This window comes from Sylvia atricapilla, chromosome W, assembly GCF_009819655.1.
Source record: "Sylvia atricapilla isolate bSylAtr1 chromosome W, bSylAtr1.pri, whole genome shotgun sequence".
Lineage (NCBI taxonomy): Eukaryota > Metazoa > Chordata > Aves > Passeriformes > Sylviidae > Sylvia > Sylvia atricapilla.
The window spans coordinates 20,056,944-20,075,430 of record NC_089173.1 but is presented as its reverse complement, the minus strand read 5'-3'; the positions used below and the strand labels follow the sequence as shown (position 1 = coordinate 20,075,430).

The 18,487-nt window shown below is 43.0% G+C and overlaps 1 protein-coding gene across 1 annotated transcript in view; it reads right to left on the bottom strand.

Moving 5' to 3' along the window:
- LOC136373264 (ubiquitin-associated protein 2-like) overlaps positions 1-18,487 on the bottom strand; it is a 188,259-nt gene that overhangs the window by 103,750 nt on the left and 66,022 nt on the right. Inside the window, exons 9-11 of the mRNA XM_066338170.1 lie at positions 13,299-13,366; positions 10,596-10,794; positions 9,456-9,660 (exon numbers count right to left, since the gene is read on the bottom strand). Coding sequence (XP_066194267.1) covers positions 9,456-9,660; positions 10,596-10,794; positions 13,299-13,366 — 472 coding nt within the window. The remainder of the gene's footprint in view (positions 1-9,455; positions 9,661-10,595; positions 10,795-13,298; positions 13,367-18,487) is intronic.

Sequence of the window (18,487 nt, the reverse complement as noted above, 5' to 3'; positions counted from 1 at the left end):
AAACATCAAAATTAAAGCATTGAACTCTGCTCTTCATGCTTCTACCCTTTATGAAACAATCTGGGTGACCTGACACACTGGACAGCTATGATTTTATAGAGCGTGCAAGTCTCTTTCAGACATCACACAAGTTTCATACTGAACATTACCACTGTAATAATAAAGCTAACACTTGATATTCTCTACTTTAAATAAACAGCTGTTGGCAAGCAGTATTTAGAATCATTGAAATGTTTAGGTTGGAAAAGACCTCTAAAATCAAGTCCTACCACCAACCTAGCACTGCCAAATCCAACAGTAAACCATATCCCTAAGCACCATATCTATACAACTTTTAAAATACCTCCAGGGATGGTGTCTCCACCACTTCCCTGGGCAGCTTGACAACACTGTCCATGAAGTGATTTTCCCTAATATCCAATCTAAACTTTCCCTGGTGAAACTTAAAGCTATTTCGTTTTGTCATGTGTTACCTGGGAGAAGAAACTGATCCACACGTTGCTACAACCTCCTTTCAGTTAGCTGTGGAGAGCAATAAGGTCCCCCCTGAGCCTCCTTTTCTCCAGGTTAAACACCTCCAGCTCCCTCAGCTGCTTCTCGTAGGACTTGGGCTCCAGACCCTTCATAAGCTTCATTGCTCTTCTCTGGACACACTCCATCACCTCAATATCTCTGTTGTAGTGAGGGGCCAAAAATTCAAGACAGGATTTGAGGTGTGGCCTCACCAGTGACCAGTACAGGGGAATGATCACTGCCCTGGACCTGCTGGCCACACTATTGCTGATACAGGCCAGAATGCCATTGGCCTTCTGGGCCACCTGGGCACACACTGACACACGTTCAGCTGGCTGTTGACCAGCATTCCCAGGTCCTTTTCTGCTGAGCTGCTTTCCAGCCACTCTGCCCCAAGCCTGTAGCACTGCAGGGGGCTGGTGTGACCCAAGTGCAGGACCTGGCACTTGGCCTTGTTGAACTGAATATCATTGGCCTCAGACCATTAATCCAGACTAGCCAGAGCCCTCTGCAGAACCTTCCTATCCTCCAGTAAATCAACACTTCAACCCAACTTGTTCTCTGCAAATTTATGGACCCACCCAACTGTATAACTGTTCAAGCCATAAGCAGCCAGTTTCTCCAAGAGAATGTTGTGTGAGACAGTGTCAAAGGCTTTACTAAACTCCAGGCAGACAACAGCCACAGCTTTTGCCTCATCCACTAGGCAGGTTGCCCTGTCATAGAAGAAGATCAGGTTGGTCAAGCAGGACCTGCCTTTCCTAAACCCATGCTGGCTGGGCCTGATCGCTTGGTTGTTCTGTAGGTGCCACGTGATGACACTCAAGATGATCTGTTCCATAACCTTCCCTGGCACAGAGGTCAGGCTGACAGGTCTGCAGTTCCCCAGATCCTACTTCCAACTCTTCTTGTGGATGGACATCACATTTGCTAAACGCCAGTCTTCTGGAACCTCCTTGGTTAGCCAGGACTGGTGACAAATGATTGAAAGTTGCTTGGTGAGCACTTCTGTCAGCTCCCTCAGTACCCTTCGGTGGAGCACATCCAACCCCAAGGACTGGTGTGTGTCTAAGTGGTGTAGCAGGTCATTGACCATTTCCCCTTGGATTGTGAGGGCTTCATTTTGTTACCTGTCTCCATCTTCCAGCTCAGGAGGCTGGGGACCCAGAGAACAAACCAGTCATGTTATAAAAGACTGAAGCAAAGAAGACATTGAGTACCTCAGCCTTTTCCTCATCCTTTGTCACTATGCTTTCTCACACACTCAATTAAGGATATTGTCCTTGTCCCTCCTTTTGCTGCTGATATATTTATAGAAACATTTTTTATTGTCTTTTATGGCAGTAGCCAGATTGAGTTCTAGCTGGGCTTTGGCCCTTCTAATTTTTTCCCAACTGTGGGCCTTAGAGATTTTTAGCCTGCTAGTGGCTGCTAACTTTTCCCAAAGAAAAATTTCTCAAGAAAGCTTTTTCTCAAAACAATCTTGGTAAACAACTATCCTTTCTCAAAACAATCTTTGTCCAGCTGGTGTTTGCTGTTTCTGTAGTTTAACCAATGGCATTAAAGAAGTGTCGTTCCTATTTACCAATCATGTTAAGTCTGTATCAGAACACCTTATAAAAAGTAGTAAAAATTTAAACAAAAAAGCCGTCTTTTTCTATGCTCTTTGCCTTCTGAAATCCTAGAGCGACACCGAACATCCTTGTAATCCTTGCAAGTTGACTGCCCCTTCTTCCAAGGATGACAGATTCTTTTTTCCCCCAAGTTCCAGCCAAAGGTCTCTGTTCAACCAGGCTGGTCTTCTCCGTCAGCTCATCTTCTGGAACGTGAAGACTGCCTGCACCTTTAGAATTTCCTTCTTGAAGAATGTCCAACCTTCCTGGACTCCTTTGCCCTTCAAGACTGCCTGCCAAGGGATTCCATCAACCAGTCTCCTAAACAGGCCAAAGTCTGCTCTCTGGAGGTCCAACATAGCAGTTCTGCTGACCCTTATCCTCACTTCTCCAAGAACCCAAAATGCTATCATTTTGTGATTGCTGTGCCGAAGACAGCCTCTGACCACCACATCACCCACCAGTCCTTCTCTGTTCACAAACAGCAGGTCCAGCAGAGCACCTCCCCTGGGTGGCTCAGCAGCTGAGTCAGGAAGTTCTCTTCCACACACTCCAGGAACCTCACAGACTGTTTCCTCTCCGCTGTGTTGTATTTCCAGTACACAACTGGTAAGTTGATGTCCTGGACAAGAAGAAGGACTAGCAATCATGAGAGTTCTCCCAGATGCTTATAGAATATGTCATCTGCCTCTTCATACTGGTTGGGTGATCTATAACAGACTCACATCTGCCCTGTTGGCCTTCCCTTGGATTCCTCCCCTGTTATGGTTTAGGTTTGCTTATCCAAGTCACAGCACCATTTGTGTGGTGGTTTTACATTTGCCGAATTTCTTTGCTAACTGGGAGATAGGATTTTTGGAGAAAAAGGCAAAAGCAGGCTCAACTTTGAAGCAAAAACAGAGAGATTTTACTAACATACACTAAGAGAAGAAAATAAGAAAAGAAAAAAAAAAAAACAACAACACAAATTAATTTCTAAAACAAACCCTTTCTCTCACTACAAACTTTTCATTTTCTACAAACAATGTAAAGAGGCAAAACTCAGAACTCCAGGTCAGTACCACTTATAAAAGTCTTTCATTCAGTCTTTGAGAGAGAAGTTTCTCCTGTTGTTTGGTAACTTTTACACAAAAGCAGCCTGTCCGGGGGACTTCTGCAGCTGTGGAATTTCCCATATCACGTAGCCTTTCCCATGACTACCTGTGGGCTGTGGATTCACAACTTGGGGTGGTACCTTTTAAAAATGAGCTGTTTCAAAAACCAAAGTATCTTTTTCAACTCAGGGAACATAGATGGTCTCACTTCTTCACTGGCAGAGGACTTCTCATCTCTCTCTGTTCAACCTCTCATGGGGGGCACAAAAATATTCAGTCAGTTTATCACAGATGCCTTTGCTCAAATCCACAAATCATCTCCCCAAATTATATTGTCCATGATTTAAAAGATTATCCTGTTACCAAAATCCATAGAAGATTTTCAGCCTAGAACCAAGGCAACTTGTCATCTCTACCACTTAAAAGTCACTCTACTGACTTTGAGATCTCCATATTGTCCCTTTACATGTCTCCAATTTGGCCTTTTCTTTCATCTCTGAGAAGGGTTAGAGTTTAAAGTCTCAGTCTGTGTCAGGAAAGAGTTAAAGCTTTCCCAGGCCTGCAGTGGTCATGTGGTCTCTGCCACAGCAGCTGCAAATGTTTCAAAGCCTTGGCGGTGGGGGAGAGGCTGATGGATACCTTGTATTCCACTCCTTGATCTGATGGCGTGAGCTGCTCGTAGCTGCTCTGTAAGGCCCAGCGTAGAGTAGAGGGGATCCCATCCTCCCCTTGGGCCAGAGGTGCCAGCAGCCAGGGGGGCCAGGGCACGGCCCTGCCACAATCTGCCCTGATCCCTGCCGCAGCCCAGACACATGACCAGCCCTGTGTCCTCTGCGGGCAGCGGCTCCTGGAGGCCCAGCTGGCCCCCGCCACCCTGAGGGCAGCCAGGGCCTAAGCCGGGCTCTCCTCAGCCAGCCCATGTGTTACCTGCTCGCCAGATGGGGGAAGAAAGAGTAAGTCTCCAACCCAGCTTCAGCTTTTATATGGGTATTACCAAAAGTCACCTTCCATTTTCTGAGTGGCCAGAACTGCATGTCAATCCAAAACCTGCCCCCCTCCATAGGTGTCTGTCCTTTCCAGAGAATTCCAAGGTCCTAGCAGGGAGATACTGCTTCAACCCATGACATCCCCATGAACCCTCAACTCTGTCATCACCACCATTAAGCTCCAGGCAATCAAGACACTCCCTAACATACAGGGCTACCCCACTGCCTCTCCTTCCTTTCCTGTCGCTTCTGAAGAGTTTATAGCCATCCATTGCAGCTTTCCAGTTGTGTGAATCATCCCATCATGTTTCCATGATGTAAGCTATGTCATAATTTTTCTGCTGCACCATGGCTTCCACCTCTTCCTGTTGTCCATGCTGTGTGTGTTGGTGTAGATGCACTTCATTTGGGCTATTGATTCTGCTGCCTTTTTGGAGGGGAGAAGCTCCAATTCCTGTGTGACCATTCTCAGGCACTTCTGGGATTTCTAACAAATCAATAACCCTTGTGTCTTTGCTGCCTCACGGATCTCCATCTGATGCCGTTTAGGTTTTGCCTTTTTTTCTTTTATATGTTCTCTGTATTTTTCACACATATTTGTAGCTCTGTAGGCTACTGTATTAGTGACTAGTTTTCCCAGTACTTTTCCATGGCCTTTCCCTAGGCAGAAAGACAAAACAAATTCCAGAGCTCCAAGTCCTTGGACGTACAAGGCTCCGTGCAATCTTGATTATTCCTGGGAACCAAGATCAAGAATAACTCTTCGAGATACATTCTCATGGACAAAGTACAACTAGTTCTGAAGGGGAGGCTCCTGAGAAGGGGCTTGACCTGGGGGAATTGCATCAGCACTTGTCTTCCTAATTGGTGCTTTTTATCAATTATACTCATTTCCTAAAAGCTATAAAATGTATTCACCCCTGGGGGGCTGGGCTTTTGTGGACATCTTTCCATAACTGCCTTGATCTGCTGGCTCTTCCTGTTTTTTCCCTCATCATTCCCTGCAACTGTAAGGACAGAGAACACTTTTTGTACTCCTGATCCCTTAACCAGTCACTCCAAGACACTGAAGTTTCTCTTGATTGCCCTCAGACTTCTTGTTGCAACTTCATCGCTGTCCGGGCACACTGTCCCCAGCCTATAACATTGCAGGGGGTTATTGTGGCCAAAATGCAGGACTCGGCACTTGGACCTATTAAACCTCATCCCACTGCATTCTGCCCATCCATCCAATCATTCCAGGTCTCTCTGGAGAGCCCTTCTACCCTCCAACAGATTGGCATACGCTCCCAGTTTAGTGTCATCTGCAAATTTAATAATGAAAGATTCAATACCCCCATCTATGTCATCAGCAAAAATATTGAACAGAACTGGCCCCAATACAGACCCCTGAGGTACACCACTGGTGACTGGCTGCCAGCTGGATACAGCACCATTCACCACCACTCTCTGGGCCAGGCCATTCAGCCAGTTCTTAACCCAGCAATGAGTGCTCCTGTCCAAGCCCCAGACTGCCAGCTTTTCCATGAATATGCTGTGGGAGACAGTGTCAAAGGCCTTGCTGAAGTCCAAATAGACAACATCCACAACCCTTCCTGCATCCACCAGGTGGGTCATCTGGTCATAAAAGGAGACCAGGTTGGTCAAACACGACCTACCATTCCTAAACCCGTGCTGGCTGGGTCTAATACCCAGGCTGTCTTGTAAGTGCTGCATAATAGCTCTCAGTATAAACTGCTCCATTATCTTGCCAGGTACTGAGGTCAGACTGACTGGTCTTTAATTACTGGGATCCTCCTTCCTACCCTTTTTATTAATAGGAATCACATTGGCCAGCTTCCAGTCATCTGGAACCTCACCAGTGAGCCAGGACTGTTGGTAAATGATGGAGAGTGGCTTTGCAAGCTCATCTGCCAGCTCCCTCATCACCCTGGGATGAATTCCATCTGGGCCCATAGATTTATGAGTATACAAGGATCTCAGCAGTTCTCTGACTGTCTCCTCTTGGATAATGGTGGAGCCATTCTGTTCCCTGACACTGTCCACCAACCCAGTATGACAATTATCCTGAGGATAAGCCATCTTCCCACTAGACTGAAACAAAAAAGGTGTTAAGCACTTCTGCCCTCTCTTCATCTACAGTTACTAAGTTCCCTCCTGCATCCAATAAATAACAAAGGCTGGTCTCATCCTTCCTTTTACAATTAACATATTTGTAAAAAGATTTTTAATTATCCTTTACAGAAGTTGCCAAGATAAGTTCAAATTGAGCTTTGGCCTCCCTAATTTTCTTCCTACATGCCCTAGTAACCCCCCTAAATGCTTCTTGAGAAACCTGACCCTCCTTCCAGAGATGATACATCCTTTTTTTATTCCTAAATTCTTTTAAAATCTCGTTGCCCATCCAGGCTGGAAGTTTGCCTTGTTGACTTGTCTTTCGGCACACAGGGACAGCCTGTTCCTGTGCCTTCAAGATCCCTGCTTTGAAGCATGCCCACCTTTCCTGGACTCCTTTGTTTTTAAAAACTACTTCCCAAGGACCTTCCCCAGACACAAGTGGGTCTGGTCTGTACGTGAAGACTTCTGTTCCCTTCAGAAGGGAGTCTCCTATGACAATGACCTGTCTTTTTTTCTTCATGGAAGCAATTTTGACACAGGGCATAAACTGACTTAACCTTGGCGACACCTCCATGCCAGATGAACCCCTGTCCTCATTATTCAGCTCCACTTGCAGAGCCTCATATCTATTATGCCAGGGCACCTGGGAAGGTGGGGTAGTCACAGATGAGATGTGCCTGCTGCACTGGGTAGGAACTTGTCACCATTACTCCCTATCCTTTAGGTCACCATGTTAAGCCAAGCAGAAAGAAGACAGGGGATCTTCCCTGTCATGTACCTTGTCTGACTGGTGGGCCTGTCCCAGGAAAGGTAGGGTTTGGTTGCAGTAGTCTCTCTCTTGCACTCCCTGGTATTCCTCGATCTACTCACTTCCCAGAGTCCTGTCACTAAGCAGAGGAATTCCTCTACTTGGGCACACCTCCCACAGGTTTGCTCACAACTGCTGTCCAATACTGGTATAAGAGCAGGGCATACCCTGCAGCTTGACACCTGGGTGGCAGCATGTTCCCACCGGAGCTCTGTCTAGGCAGCTGTTTCAGTCATGGTGTGTGTAGAACTTAGAGAGGTCGGCTGTGGCTGTCTGCCAGGTGGACACCATTGCTTCCTGATTGAGCTCGCAGGGCCTCCTACACAACCTTGCCGCATGACTACCTGGCTTAAGTGCCACAGGGGGTGGCCACCATTACTCCTGGCCCTGCCCATGCCTCCTCAGTCACTCTCATGCAAGCTGCTGGCTCCTGACGGGTCTTGGTGCTCTCTCCTGGGGTTTCCCCAGCTCAGGACACCATCACCAAACACTTCCCATAGATCCCCTGCTCTGCTGGAAAACACACCTGCACCAGAGCTACCTGCCTTGGCTTTCTTAAAAAATATAAAAGCAAACCTATTCATACAGTGATGCAACATTATCACACATTAGGCCTCAAAAACTGTTATGGATTCTTTTAGCCAAACACTAAGTTTTACGGCAATTAACTGTTCCAATAAAATGTGATTACTTCCAAGGGGTCTAGAGCTGCAATTTAGTGGTATTATGAGTTGGGATTCCCCTGCCCTTACAAAGGAAAAGATTTTCAACAGAAATAGGAAGTCATCTACCATCTAAATATGGCTGAAAGTCAAGAAACACTGGATGCTGACAGGTTATTTCCCAAGACTTCCCCTTTCATATTTTCAGACACTAAAAGTATCTCAGAGCACTGCTCAACGATTGTAAGAGATCCACAGCATTTGCAGTGTGAAGGTTTTTTAATCCAATTGAAGTGTATTAGAAAGCAACTTAAAATGTATATAAACATTTTTTTCAGAATTGCTGCATGTCAAAGATTACAACTGCTACCAAATTGGCTGCTTATCTGTCTGGAAACATACACTCATACAGCAGAGAGATACAAGAGCTAACACTCTTCACAGTGAGAATACTGCTAGGAACTACACTGTAAAACCAAGTTTGTGTAATTTTCACTGTTTCTACTAATTTTACTCAATTATGTGAAAAATTCATACAATTATGAATAGAAAAAATGGGTAATCTGCATCATTGTCAGCACACAGACTTCACACTAGGGAAAGAATGCTGAGTTGTGATGCACATTATAAAGAAATTATAGAGTACTCATTAAAAATTCATGCAGAAGAGAAAAAACTGGGGAAAAAAACCAAAATATGGTACAACCTAGAAGCAGCAGAGGCACACTGAAAATAGGTATTTTCCAGGATTTGTTGAGAAACAAAGTGTACTGGTTTTGGCTGGGGTACAGTTAATTTTCTTCCCAGTGGCTGGTATGGGGCTGTGTTTTGGATTTGTGCTGAACACAGGGTTGATAATATAGAGATGTTTTTATTATTGCTGAGCTTACACAGAGTCAAGGCCTTTTCTGCTCCTTGTATGGCCACGCTGGGGAGGGGGGCTGGGGGTGCATGGGAGGTTGGGAGGAGACACAACTGGGACAGATGACCTCAACTGACCCAAGGGATATTCCAGACCATGAGACATCATGCTCAGTATATAAGATGGGGGAAGAAGGAGAAAGGGGAGGATGTTTGGAGTGATGGCACTTGTCTTCACAAGTCACCATTACAAGTGATGGAGCCCTGATTTCCTGGAGATGGCTGAACACCTGCCTGCCCATGGGAAGCGGTGAATGAATTCCTTAGTTTGTTTTGCTTGTGTGTGTGGCTTTTGCTTTCCCTATTAAACTGTCTTTATCTCAACCCACAAGTTTTCTCACTTTTACCCTTCCGATTGTCTCCCCAGTCCCACTGGTGGGAGAGGGAGTGAGCAGCTGCACAGGGCTTGGTTGCTGGTTGGGGTTAAACTATGACACAAAGTCACATCAAAATTCCACTGAAATATTCAAGCACATTAAATCAAAGATCCCATTACATGAAAGCTCAACAACCTCTAAAGATTCAATGACATTTACAGATAGACTTAAGCCTCTCAAAACTTAGTTTGTGATATAATGTCTATAACCAGCAACTAAGTGTAGCACAATGCTGTAACCAATTATATTATTAGGATTATGTTTTTTAAAAAAAGCTTTTAATTTAAGGCCATTTCAAATTGCTTTTGGTATTACGACATCTTATAGGCTAACAGAGAGACAAAGCTATGTCAAAGCACTTACCAAACTGACTAAGGACTGAGGCCTGGGTAATGGGTGGTTTTCGATCCCAGGATGATGTGGTAGTGGCAGTAGAACTATTATTGTTTTGTTGAGAGGTAAACTGACCCAAACCTGGAGACTTCAATTGGTCCAAGATTTGGGATCCAGTAGAGTTTGTCAATTTAGGAGACTCACATTCTCCAAAGCCAGAACAAAGACCTGCAGACTACCAAGAGACAAAAAAAAAGGGGGGAAGAGTGGAGTTGAGTATTTAATAAATGATTTGAACATAACCATAACCATAGGGTCAATGCCTACAGCTGCTATTTGGCAGCAACCAAAACCTTTTCACTCCTAGATTACTAATAAATCACAGAATTGTTAGGGTTGGAGGGGACCTCTGGAGATCATCCAGTCCAACTCCCTGCCAAGGCACGGTCACCCACATTCAGGTAGGTTTTGAACATCTCCAGAGAGGGAGACTCTACTCTACACCCTCCCTGGGAAGCTGTTGTAGTACTTTGCCACCCTCAATGTAAAGAAGTTCTTCCTCGTGTTAAGGCGTCACTTCTTGTGTTTTAGTTTAAGACCAATAAAAAAATCAGCAGTTGGAGCATATGACCAGACCCTCTCTGATCACTGACATAACTTTATCACTGACTATGACAATACTGATTTACTTTAATCCATGCATCTTAAAATAGCACGCATTTACTAATAGTTGCATTTATTCTGTGAAAATCAGTTTATGTGCCCAGTTTCAAGCCCTCACAATTGACTCAGAAATAATCCGGTTTCCACAAAAAGCAGCCAGATATGTGTTTGCAAATAACACATCAAAGTTTTCTGGCATAGAACTCTTCACTATAAACAAGTGATTTCATCCTAAATCAGCATGCAATAAATGCATCTGCTCTCTACTCAAAAATTAATACACGTACTTCATGTGAACTGAGAAACAACTACTTAGCAAAACCAGAAAAAAACCCAAACTTTATTTTGTGTGTGAATGGAAGGAATGAAATTAAGAATTCCTTCAACATTTGCAACCTGAATTTTATAAATACTGAACCATCCCATTAAATGGCCAGTACTGGAAAAGTTATTTAACCTGAAATATTTACTCATTAGGAATATTTAGAAAGCATAAGATATTTTTACCAGACTTTGAGGAGAATAAGAGTTTACAGCACTGGAGCTGCCAGTTCCTGATGCCATCTGGGAGCTGTGCTGAGAATTTGTGAAGACTAGGGCTTGGCCAAAGGTCTGTTGCTGGGGAGTCACAAATGAGTTGCCTTCTGTCTCTTGGGTACGGGTCACAGGCTTTTTGGGCTTTTGAAGCAGTGTTACCAAATCAGTGCTGTAAGACAAAGCAAAGTTTGGCTGGAATAATTATGATGATTAGACTGTGCTTAAACTGAAGAAAGCACTAATACTAAAGCTGCCATACCGGCGACAGAATTATTAATGGTTAACAGCCTTTTCAAATACTGCTTGCCTGCTATAAAAAATAGGTAGAATAGACATTTTTGCCAGAAAATAAAATTCTGCTATGCCCTGGTTTAGGGCAAATTTGGGAGGAAACCTCTGAACGGGGTTCCTTTGGAGAGCAAACCCAAATGGCTCCTCTCCTCAGCCGGTCAGGGAAAGGAACATCCCTGGAGAAAAGTGGAAAAAACTATTTATTTAACTAACAAAATGCCCACAAGCATAAGGAATGAATAATATGAAACAATAAAACCTCTCGCCGCCATGAAGAGAGATGGCAAAACAGAGAAGTCCTTGCCGTGAGTTAGCTCAGCTCCTTCAGTTTCTTAGCAGTCCCAGTTCCTTCGGCACTGGAAAATGCCGAGGTGCAGGCCCCAGTGGGCCACGGGCACGAGATCCCAGTCCTCCTCTGGGTTTCTCAGTCCAGAGCAGATTTAAACAGTCTCAAGAAAAAAAAAAAGGAAAAAAAAAAAAAAAAAGAGTCCAGGAAGCTTCTTTTCTTCAACTAGCTAAACTAACTAAAAGCAAAAAACCCCCTCTCTCTGGCCGCTGTCCGTGCATTTGGCAAACACACCATCCCAAGGAAGAAGAAAATGCAGAGGAGTGAACCCTGTTTTTCAAAACAAACTGCACGCTTCTTCTTTTCCTGCTTCACTCTCAGAACCAGTCTTAAAGGTGCAGAACACAACATACAGCACACACAGAACAGATGACTGGGGATACAAGCATCATAGTCACCCTAGGACATGCTAGCTGAAACTTACCACTACAGCTAGAATATAAATTGTCTCTGTTCTCATTTAAAACATTACCAAATGTATATCATCATGTATCACATAAATAACCTATATGATTAATATAACCAAGTAACTGGAGACAAGTCATAAAAGATACATTGTGTTTAGGCTGATCCCACCTGCCAACTCTCTATATATTGATAATCCACATTCACTGTATATCACAAAGAGCAAGGGATCAAAGTCTTACCTCTGTATGGGGTAGGTATACAGACAGTAAAGAATGAAGTCACATGCAGTAATTGAGTGAGCATGTGATGGTATGGAAGTCACAAGAGCAGTGGAAATAAAAGCTACGTTTGTCAGACAGTAGGTACATATCCAAAATTACTTTATCATACATACCTGAGCAGGATGAGAAAGGTGAATTTTCTTAAATTTAACATGGCCTACTAACACCTACACATGTTTAACACAGGTTTACCCAAGGAAAAGTAAAGCATTCAGACAATAAAATAAATCTACTCAAAATATTCTGACTTAAGTTTATCCTAAATATACCACAGGCTTGGGCTGAAGAGCTGCTTCCAGCACTTTGATTAGCACAGATTTTTTTAATGTCCAAGCCTTTATTATGGCAAATAAAAAACCAACCAAACAATCAAAATAAAAAACCACAAACCAATACACCAGAATTTGAGCTGATGAACTAAAATATTTTCTAACATAAATTGAGAGACATCTACTGGAAGAATATTTGCATTAAAACAATGAACATGTGAGCATATCACAGAATAGTTGGGGTTGAAAGGGACCTGCGGAGATCATCTAGTCCAACCCTCCTGCCATATCACCTTTAAGAAGGAAAGGAATGGAATATAAACTGTAAGCCAACTGACACTATGCCTCCTCCAGGTCACACCCATGTTATAATGAAAATTTTGCTGCACTCTGAAGTGTAGCAGTACAGCTGTATCAGGATGTTTGGGACCATTAGGCCATCTAGTTTTCAGATCTCATGCTATCCAACTACAGAAGTCTTCATCATACAACCTTAACCTGCTCTCTGAGGCTAATGCAGGCAGCTGATTCAACAAAATTGGCCAGGCATTTGGTGAAGACAGACAAGCAAAGGCAGCAACTGCCATATTTTCTTTTCTTTATCTGAACTCTGTATCATCAGTTAAGGCAAGTAATTGTGATGGCAAGAAGGTGATTTTCCTGGTAAGCAACACAAGCTTTTCTGTCAGCATATTTGTCAAAGCACTACATTCTAAACACTTTATACATCTACAGGGGTAGGGTTTTCATTTTCTGGACAGCAAAGCCAGAGCTTCCTTTTCAACAACAGCAGCAGAGTTTTCTTACCAGCTACTTTTGTTCCTGCCAGTAAGCAGTCTTCGTACAGAAGTCAGTATTATGTCCATGGATTTGCTAAGTTTGGCTCCACTTCTGTAGTCAATAATAGGTAATACAGGAACCCACAAAAGCAAGACTTTCACAATTTTGAAACTAGCTTGACCAATCTCTGACCAAGGCTGCCCTGTGTTTTAGTCAACATTTTATATGTGCAAGCTAGCATTGCTTCAACAAGCAAAAAGTTTTTAAGGTATAGGGAAACTGTGCAAGAAGATCTTACCTTTGCCTAGGAGTCACATGATTCTCAGCTGGAACAGAGGAAGCAGTGAAGACTTTTGTTTCAGAAAACTGAAAAAAGTGTGTAGGAGGGAGAGTTATTTTAATCACACACATGCTTACACTTTAGTACTGTGACATCTTCAGAAATTTCATCTTGGTCATGCACTTTTAAGACAAAAGTAAAGTCAAACTATCACTACAACCAGTTATGCTGCCGCTCTGCTTAAAAAGACAAAAACATATAGTAGAACTTCAGCAGTCCTCTCCACAGAATCAAGTACCAATTTAATTAAAGTGTTAGGAAATTTGATCTACTGAACACTGAATGAATGGTATACTAATGTAACTACATCAGTTTGGGAAATAGTTTAGCTAAAAACTATACCAGTAGAAAGTAATTAATGTGACAGCTGGTATATCATCAGTGTGCAGACATAATTTAGGACTACATAGAGCAGCTCTGATAAATCTCATTGCAGAAGTCTAACACATTGCACTGTTCTCACTCATTTCATGTATCTCTGTTTTGCATTTCAGCTTGCATCATCAGTGGAGGCAGGTTTGCACTCAGATATGTACAGTGAACTAGCATTCATGGTTCCTTCTTGGTACTTCTGCTAGGGGTGGCAAAACCATCTTAAACAGATTGCTCTGCAAGCATGAGTTTGAAAAAAATAAAGGGAGAACTGTGTAATTGCTTACACTAGTATAACAAGTCAAACCATCCACAGCAGAAAACTGTACTGCTTCCACCATGCTGTTACAATAAAGATAGATATTTTTACAGGTAGCTGGGGAGGGGGAGCTGGTTGGTTGGAATTTTGGGGGAGAAAGGGGGTGATTTTGGTTTGTAGGGGGATTGATTGTCTCTTGTTTGGGATTTTTTTAAATAGCTTTTCATTTTAGAAAAATAGTAGTTAACTACAACTTCCTATGGCTAATTAATTTCTATTGACAGGAATACTTGCAAACCAGAATAAGTCTTAAGCCAGTACAGGTTTGGTTTAACAAGGCAGAGATATGACTTTATAATGGTTATATTTTAAATCAAAATTTGCACAAAATCACCCTTAACTACTTTGGTGTACCTCTGTATTTAGACTAAAGAATAACTGACCTATTTAAACATGCACAAAGAATCCATTTAGAATGTGACATTTGAATGTAGCTCTTCCAGAAAATTATGCATTTTTAATTGCTAGCAGCCCAGTTTAAAGGACATCACAGACATGAGGCAATATCATCTGCCATCTCACAGGCAGCTCTACTGAAAGCACATATGTCCCTGTACATGCTTATCTGGCATTCTTCTATGAAACATTTGATTTAAGCAGGATGCAGAAGGTTTGACTGGGAGTAAATCACTTACTACTCAGAGGCAAAGTTCAAATGTTTCATGTACTCTCCACTAGCACTACACTGGGTCATGAAAAAATTAGCACCACAATTCCTCCCTTCATTTCCTTCCCTTCCTGCTAATACAACATATTTTAATACCATCTTTCTGGAACACAACCTTGTCCTGAGCACAATGCTGCCAGCTTGCAACTCTATGTACTGATCAAAACAAAGATGATTCAGCTCAAGCCTATTTCCAATTTAAAAGGCTGTTTCTCTATTGCTCAGCTCTTTCCCCATCATATGTGTTATTTTAGAACAACATGTACTGTAGTTTCTGTGGTGTTATGAGACTCCTGCATTATATGGCACAAGGAGGTCAGCTAATGGCACAAGGAGCAGCTTATGGTTTGCAATCTCTTAGTTAAATAGCAAATTCTTTGTAATGTCAAAAGTTTCTTATGCTCACAATGCCCAGGATAAGACAAACCATGGCCAAAACACTGATGAATCCTGAAAACTAAGCAAATTGAGGAGCTTGAGGATGTTTGTGACAATGCAAAACCATGCTTGATGTGAGAGAGGAAATGTTCTCTTCAAGTGAACGAGCATGCAAAATAGACATCTCCAGCTACCAGCTTGGCTACATTGAAGTTTACACTACACCCTGCAGCAAACTCACTGCCACAAGCTCCAAACATCTAATTCAAAAATCTGCTGGGATTACAGCATTTGTACAAACACATACTTTGCGCAGCAGTAGCTGAAAAGCTTTATTACAAAGATGTATTTAGTATTTGTTAGAAGTAATATTGTTGCCTCAAGTTTGCCTGCTTTTCACTGTTCGCATTTTGTTTTCACGCAGTTTCAAGTAAACTATGTATATTTTTAAATTTGTTGACATACTTCTCCTCTCTAGGAGGAGAAAAATGATTGATCATGATGTTCACCAACGAGGTCAAAGAGGCGGCTACCTGTGTAGCCAATCTTTGCCTGTTTGTAAAACTGTATATATATGGAGTCAGAAAAATAAAGAGTGAGCTTTCCTGCTTGACCTCCTGCTGCCTGCTTCGTCCTTTCGTGTCGCTAACAGTGACATAATATCAGCTCCTAACAAAGTTATTTATGCTCACTGTACACTATACTCACAGATCTTTCACTGAGGCTCGGGCATTTTCCAAGAACTGAATAAACAGTTGTGAACCATCTGCAAGCAGCAGCCTCACAAGGGTATTTCCTCCATCTGCAGTGAAATGTCTGTGCTTTTCAGCTCCTGTTTCTATGATAAAAATCATTCTCCAATCACCAAACATACAATATATTTAATGACTAAGCTACCATGTCCTATGAACAGTTGATAAGTGAGGATCACAAGAAAATATACTCTGGTGTACTCATAAAAACTCAACGGTGACAAATCAGAAAGAACAAAACCTTATTAGTGTTTTGATATGGTGTACTGAAGTTAAAGAAATTAAATCAAGTTCTTGTGCTGCTTCCTGGTAAAGGAAACACTCCTACTATTTTTTTTAAGTGTTGCCATTGTTTCAAATAAAAACGAAAACTACCAATATTATACAGAAAATGTTTGCTTTCATTCACTTTCCAGCAACTTGTATATATTCTATTTCTTCCCTTCTGACAGTTTCTGTAATTAAACTTAATTTTGTTTAGCCAGAAGAATATAATCACAATTTTTAGAGGAAAACCCAGAGCCATCTACAGTACCTCAATATTTGTCTGGTCCTTCATTGTCCATATAACCTCCAATTTTCACTGCAAGAAGTTTCCCAAATTTAATAGCCCACTGACAACATACTATCCTTGCTCAATACTCACTACTGAAGATAATTACCAGTCCTGTCTAGTAATTAAATCACGGGAATCAAATTGTTCTCAGGTCAAACAACATGAAATTTCACTCACCTGCACCTAACTTGTACTTGACTAGGGAACACCATATTTTAAAAAAATATTCTTAAAAAAAACACCTAGTCTTTACCTGCAGGCAGCAAGTACATCAGCTTCCTTGTGTTAAGATAGGGTTAATAATTTCTGCAGCCACAAAGCTGGGAATAGAGCCTCAGCTTCACTGCAACCAGGATGTTGCTTTCATTGTTCCAACCAAATCAAGTATAACTTTGCCTGGGTAATCGGGGGGGAAGGGAGGATTTGCTATGTATTTTAGAAATAAAGCTATCCTATACTAGATCGATTGAAACTGTACCTAATCATCATAAGATAGATGATATAATTGTAACAATTGTTGGTAGCTGAACGTGATTATTATCTTAAACCAGAATCATGAGAATCATAAAAGAAGATATTTACCAAAATTCATGCTTGGGTGTATACAATAAAACAATGGAGGTTTAATGTTTAACATAGAGTTATGTAACAAAACAGTATAATACAGGGCCCCTTTTGGGCCCTCGTTGGAATTGGATTTGGGTTTGTACCCCGGCTCCCAGAGCTCTTATCAATAAAGCACCCACATAATCTCCTTGATTATGTGTTTTCCTCGTTAACACTTGGTTGTTTCAATCATTAGTAGTGGAGTCCCTCAATGACCTTGGCCTTGTGGTTCCTTCCCCCTCAGTGTGTCTCCATTGGCTTCAGGTCAATGCCCTTACCTGCCCTTTGCCCCACCCTCAGACCCTCTACTTAAGGGGAGACGGGACTGGGGTTCTCTCTTTTGCCTCTTGCCCTCTCTCTCTTTGCCTTCTCCTCCCTCCTCAGCTCCGGGGGGGAATAAAATGGACTCTCACGCTTAACCAAAGAGACTTGTCTCATCTGTTTCCCTGCTGGCGGCTGTAACCTCCCTGGACACGATGATCACTGTTGCCACACGAGGCAACAAATGGTGGAGAATGCGGGCAACCAGCGAGGACAACAGGACCGACACTCTAAGTCTTCCCCTGCAGGACACCATAAACAGGAAGACTCAAGAGTACCATGGCTGGAGACCAGGTTGAGAGTAACCTTAAAAACACGGGGGTAAAAGGCTTACTGGGAGAGAACCTCCCAGTAAGGGAACCGACTTACTGGGACCAAGAGATGAAACTAACATCTACCATCACAAGTCTTCATTCTTCATGGGAGGCAGTTTTTAAGAACTACAAGCAGCTAGTCTGCCTGCAAAAAGGACCATGCTGGTGACTCTTACCAACTCTCCTGACTCATTTGCTGCAAGTTATTTGCATGCAGAGTGTCAGCGCCCTAAATCAGTGGTCCACCCATCTTGTGAACCCCCACATTTTTCAGTTGCTGTGAAGCTGCCTGTATCTTTCCTTACCCTTTGTTCCTAAGAGCAGGTCAAGGAGTGAAAACTGCCAGGATGGCTCAGAGTTGCTACCATCTCTGTCACCCTGCCCCTCTCTCCACCTCTATCCCACTTTCCCTGCAGTCAGGAAAAGGTCAGAAATCATCCAGAAGTGACGCGGGTGTGCTGCTGTCCTTTCTCCTCCTTCACCCCGTCTTTCCATATACCCCGTTCTCTGCCCGGGAAGGCAGTGGCCACGCCATCCCGGGTGCTCCTTCTAAAAAACTGGCGCTTACACACAGTTTTTGAGATCCCCTCTTTCCTGCCAAAGTCCTTCTTTTCCGGTCCCGTTCCTGCCCTTCTCTCCCACCTACCTCCCCCCTTCCTGCCACGTGGCTGCATCTGGCTCTGCCCCAGGCCCGCACAGCAGTGGTGGTGAGGTGGGGCCTGTCAGCCCTGAAAGAGGCCGGATCCTGCCATGTGCTGCGAGTTTCTACCACTGCCGCTTTCACCATTCCTGGCTTCACAGTCATCATCATCAATCCAACAGAGTAACAGCTGTAACATCAGTACTAAAGCCGAGACCAAAC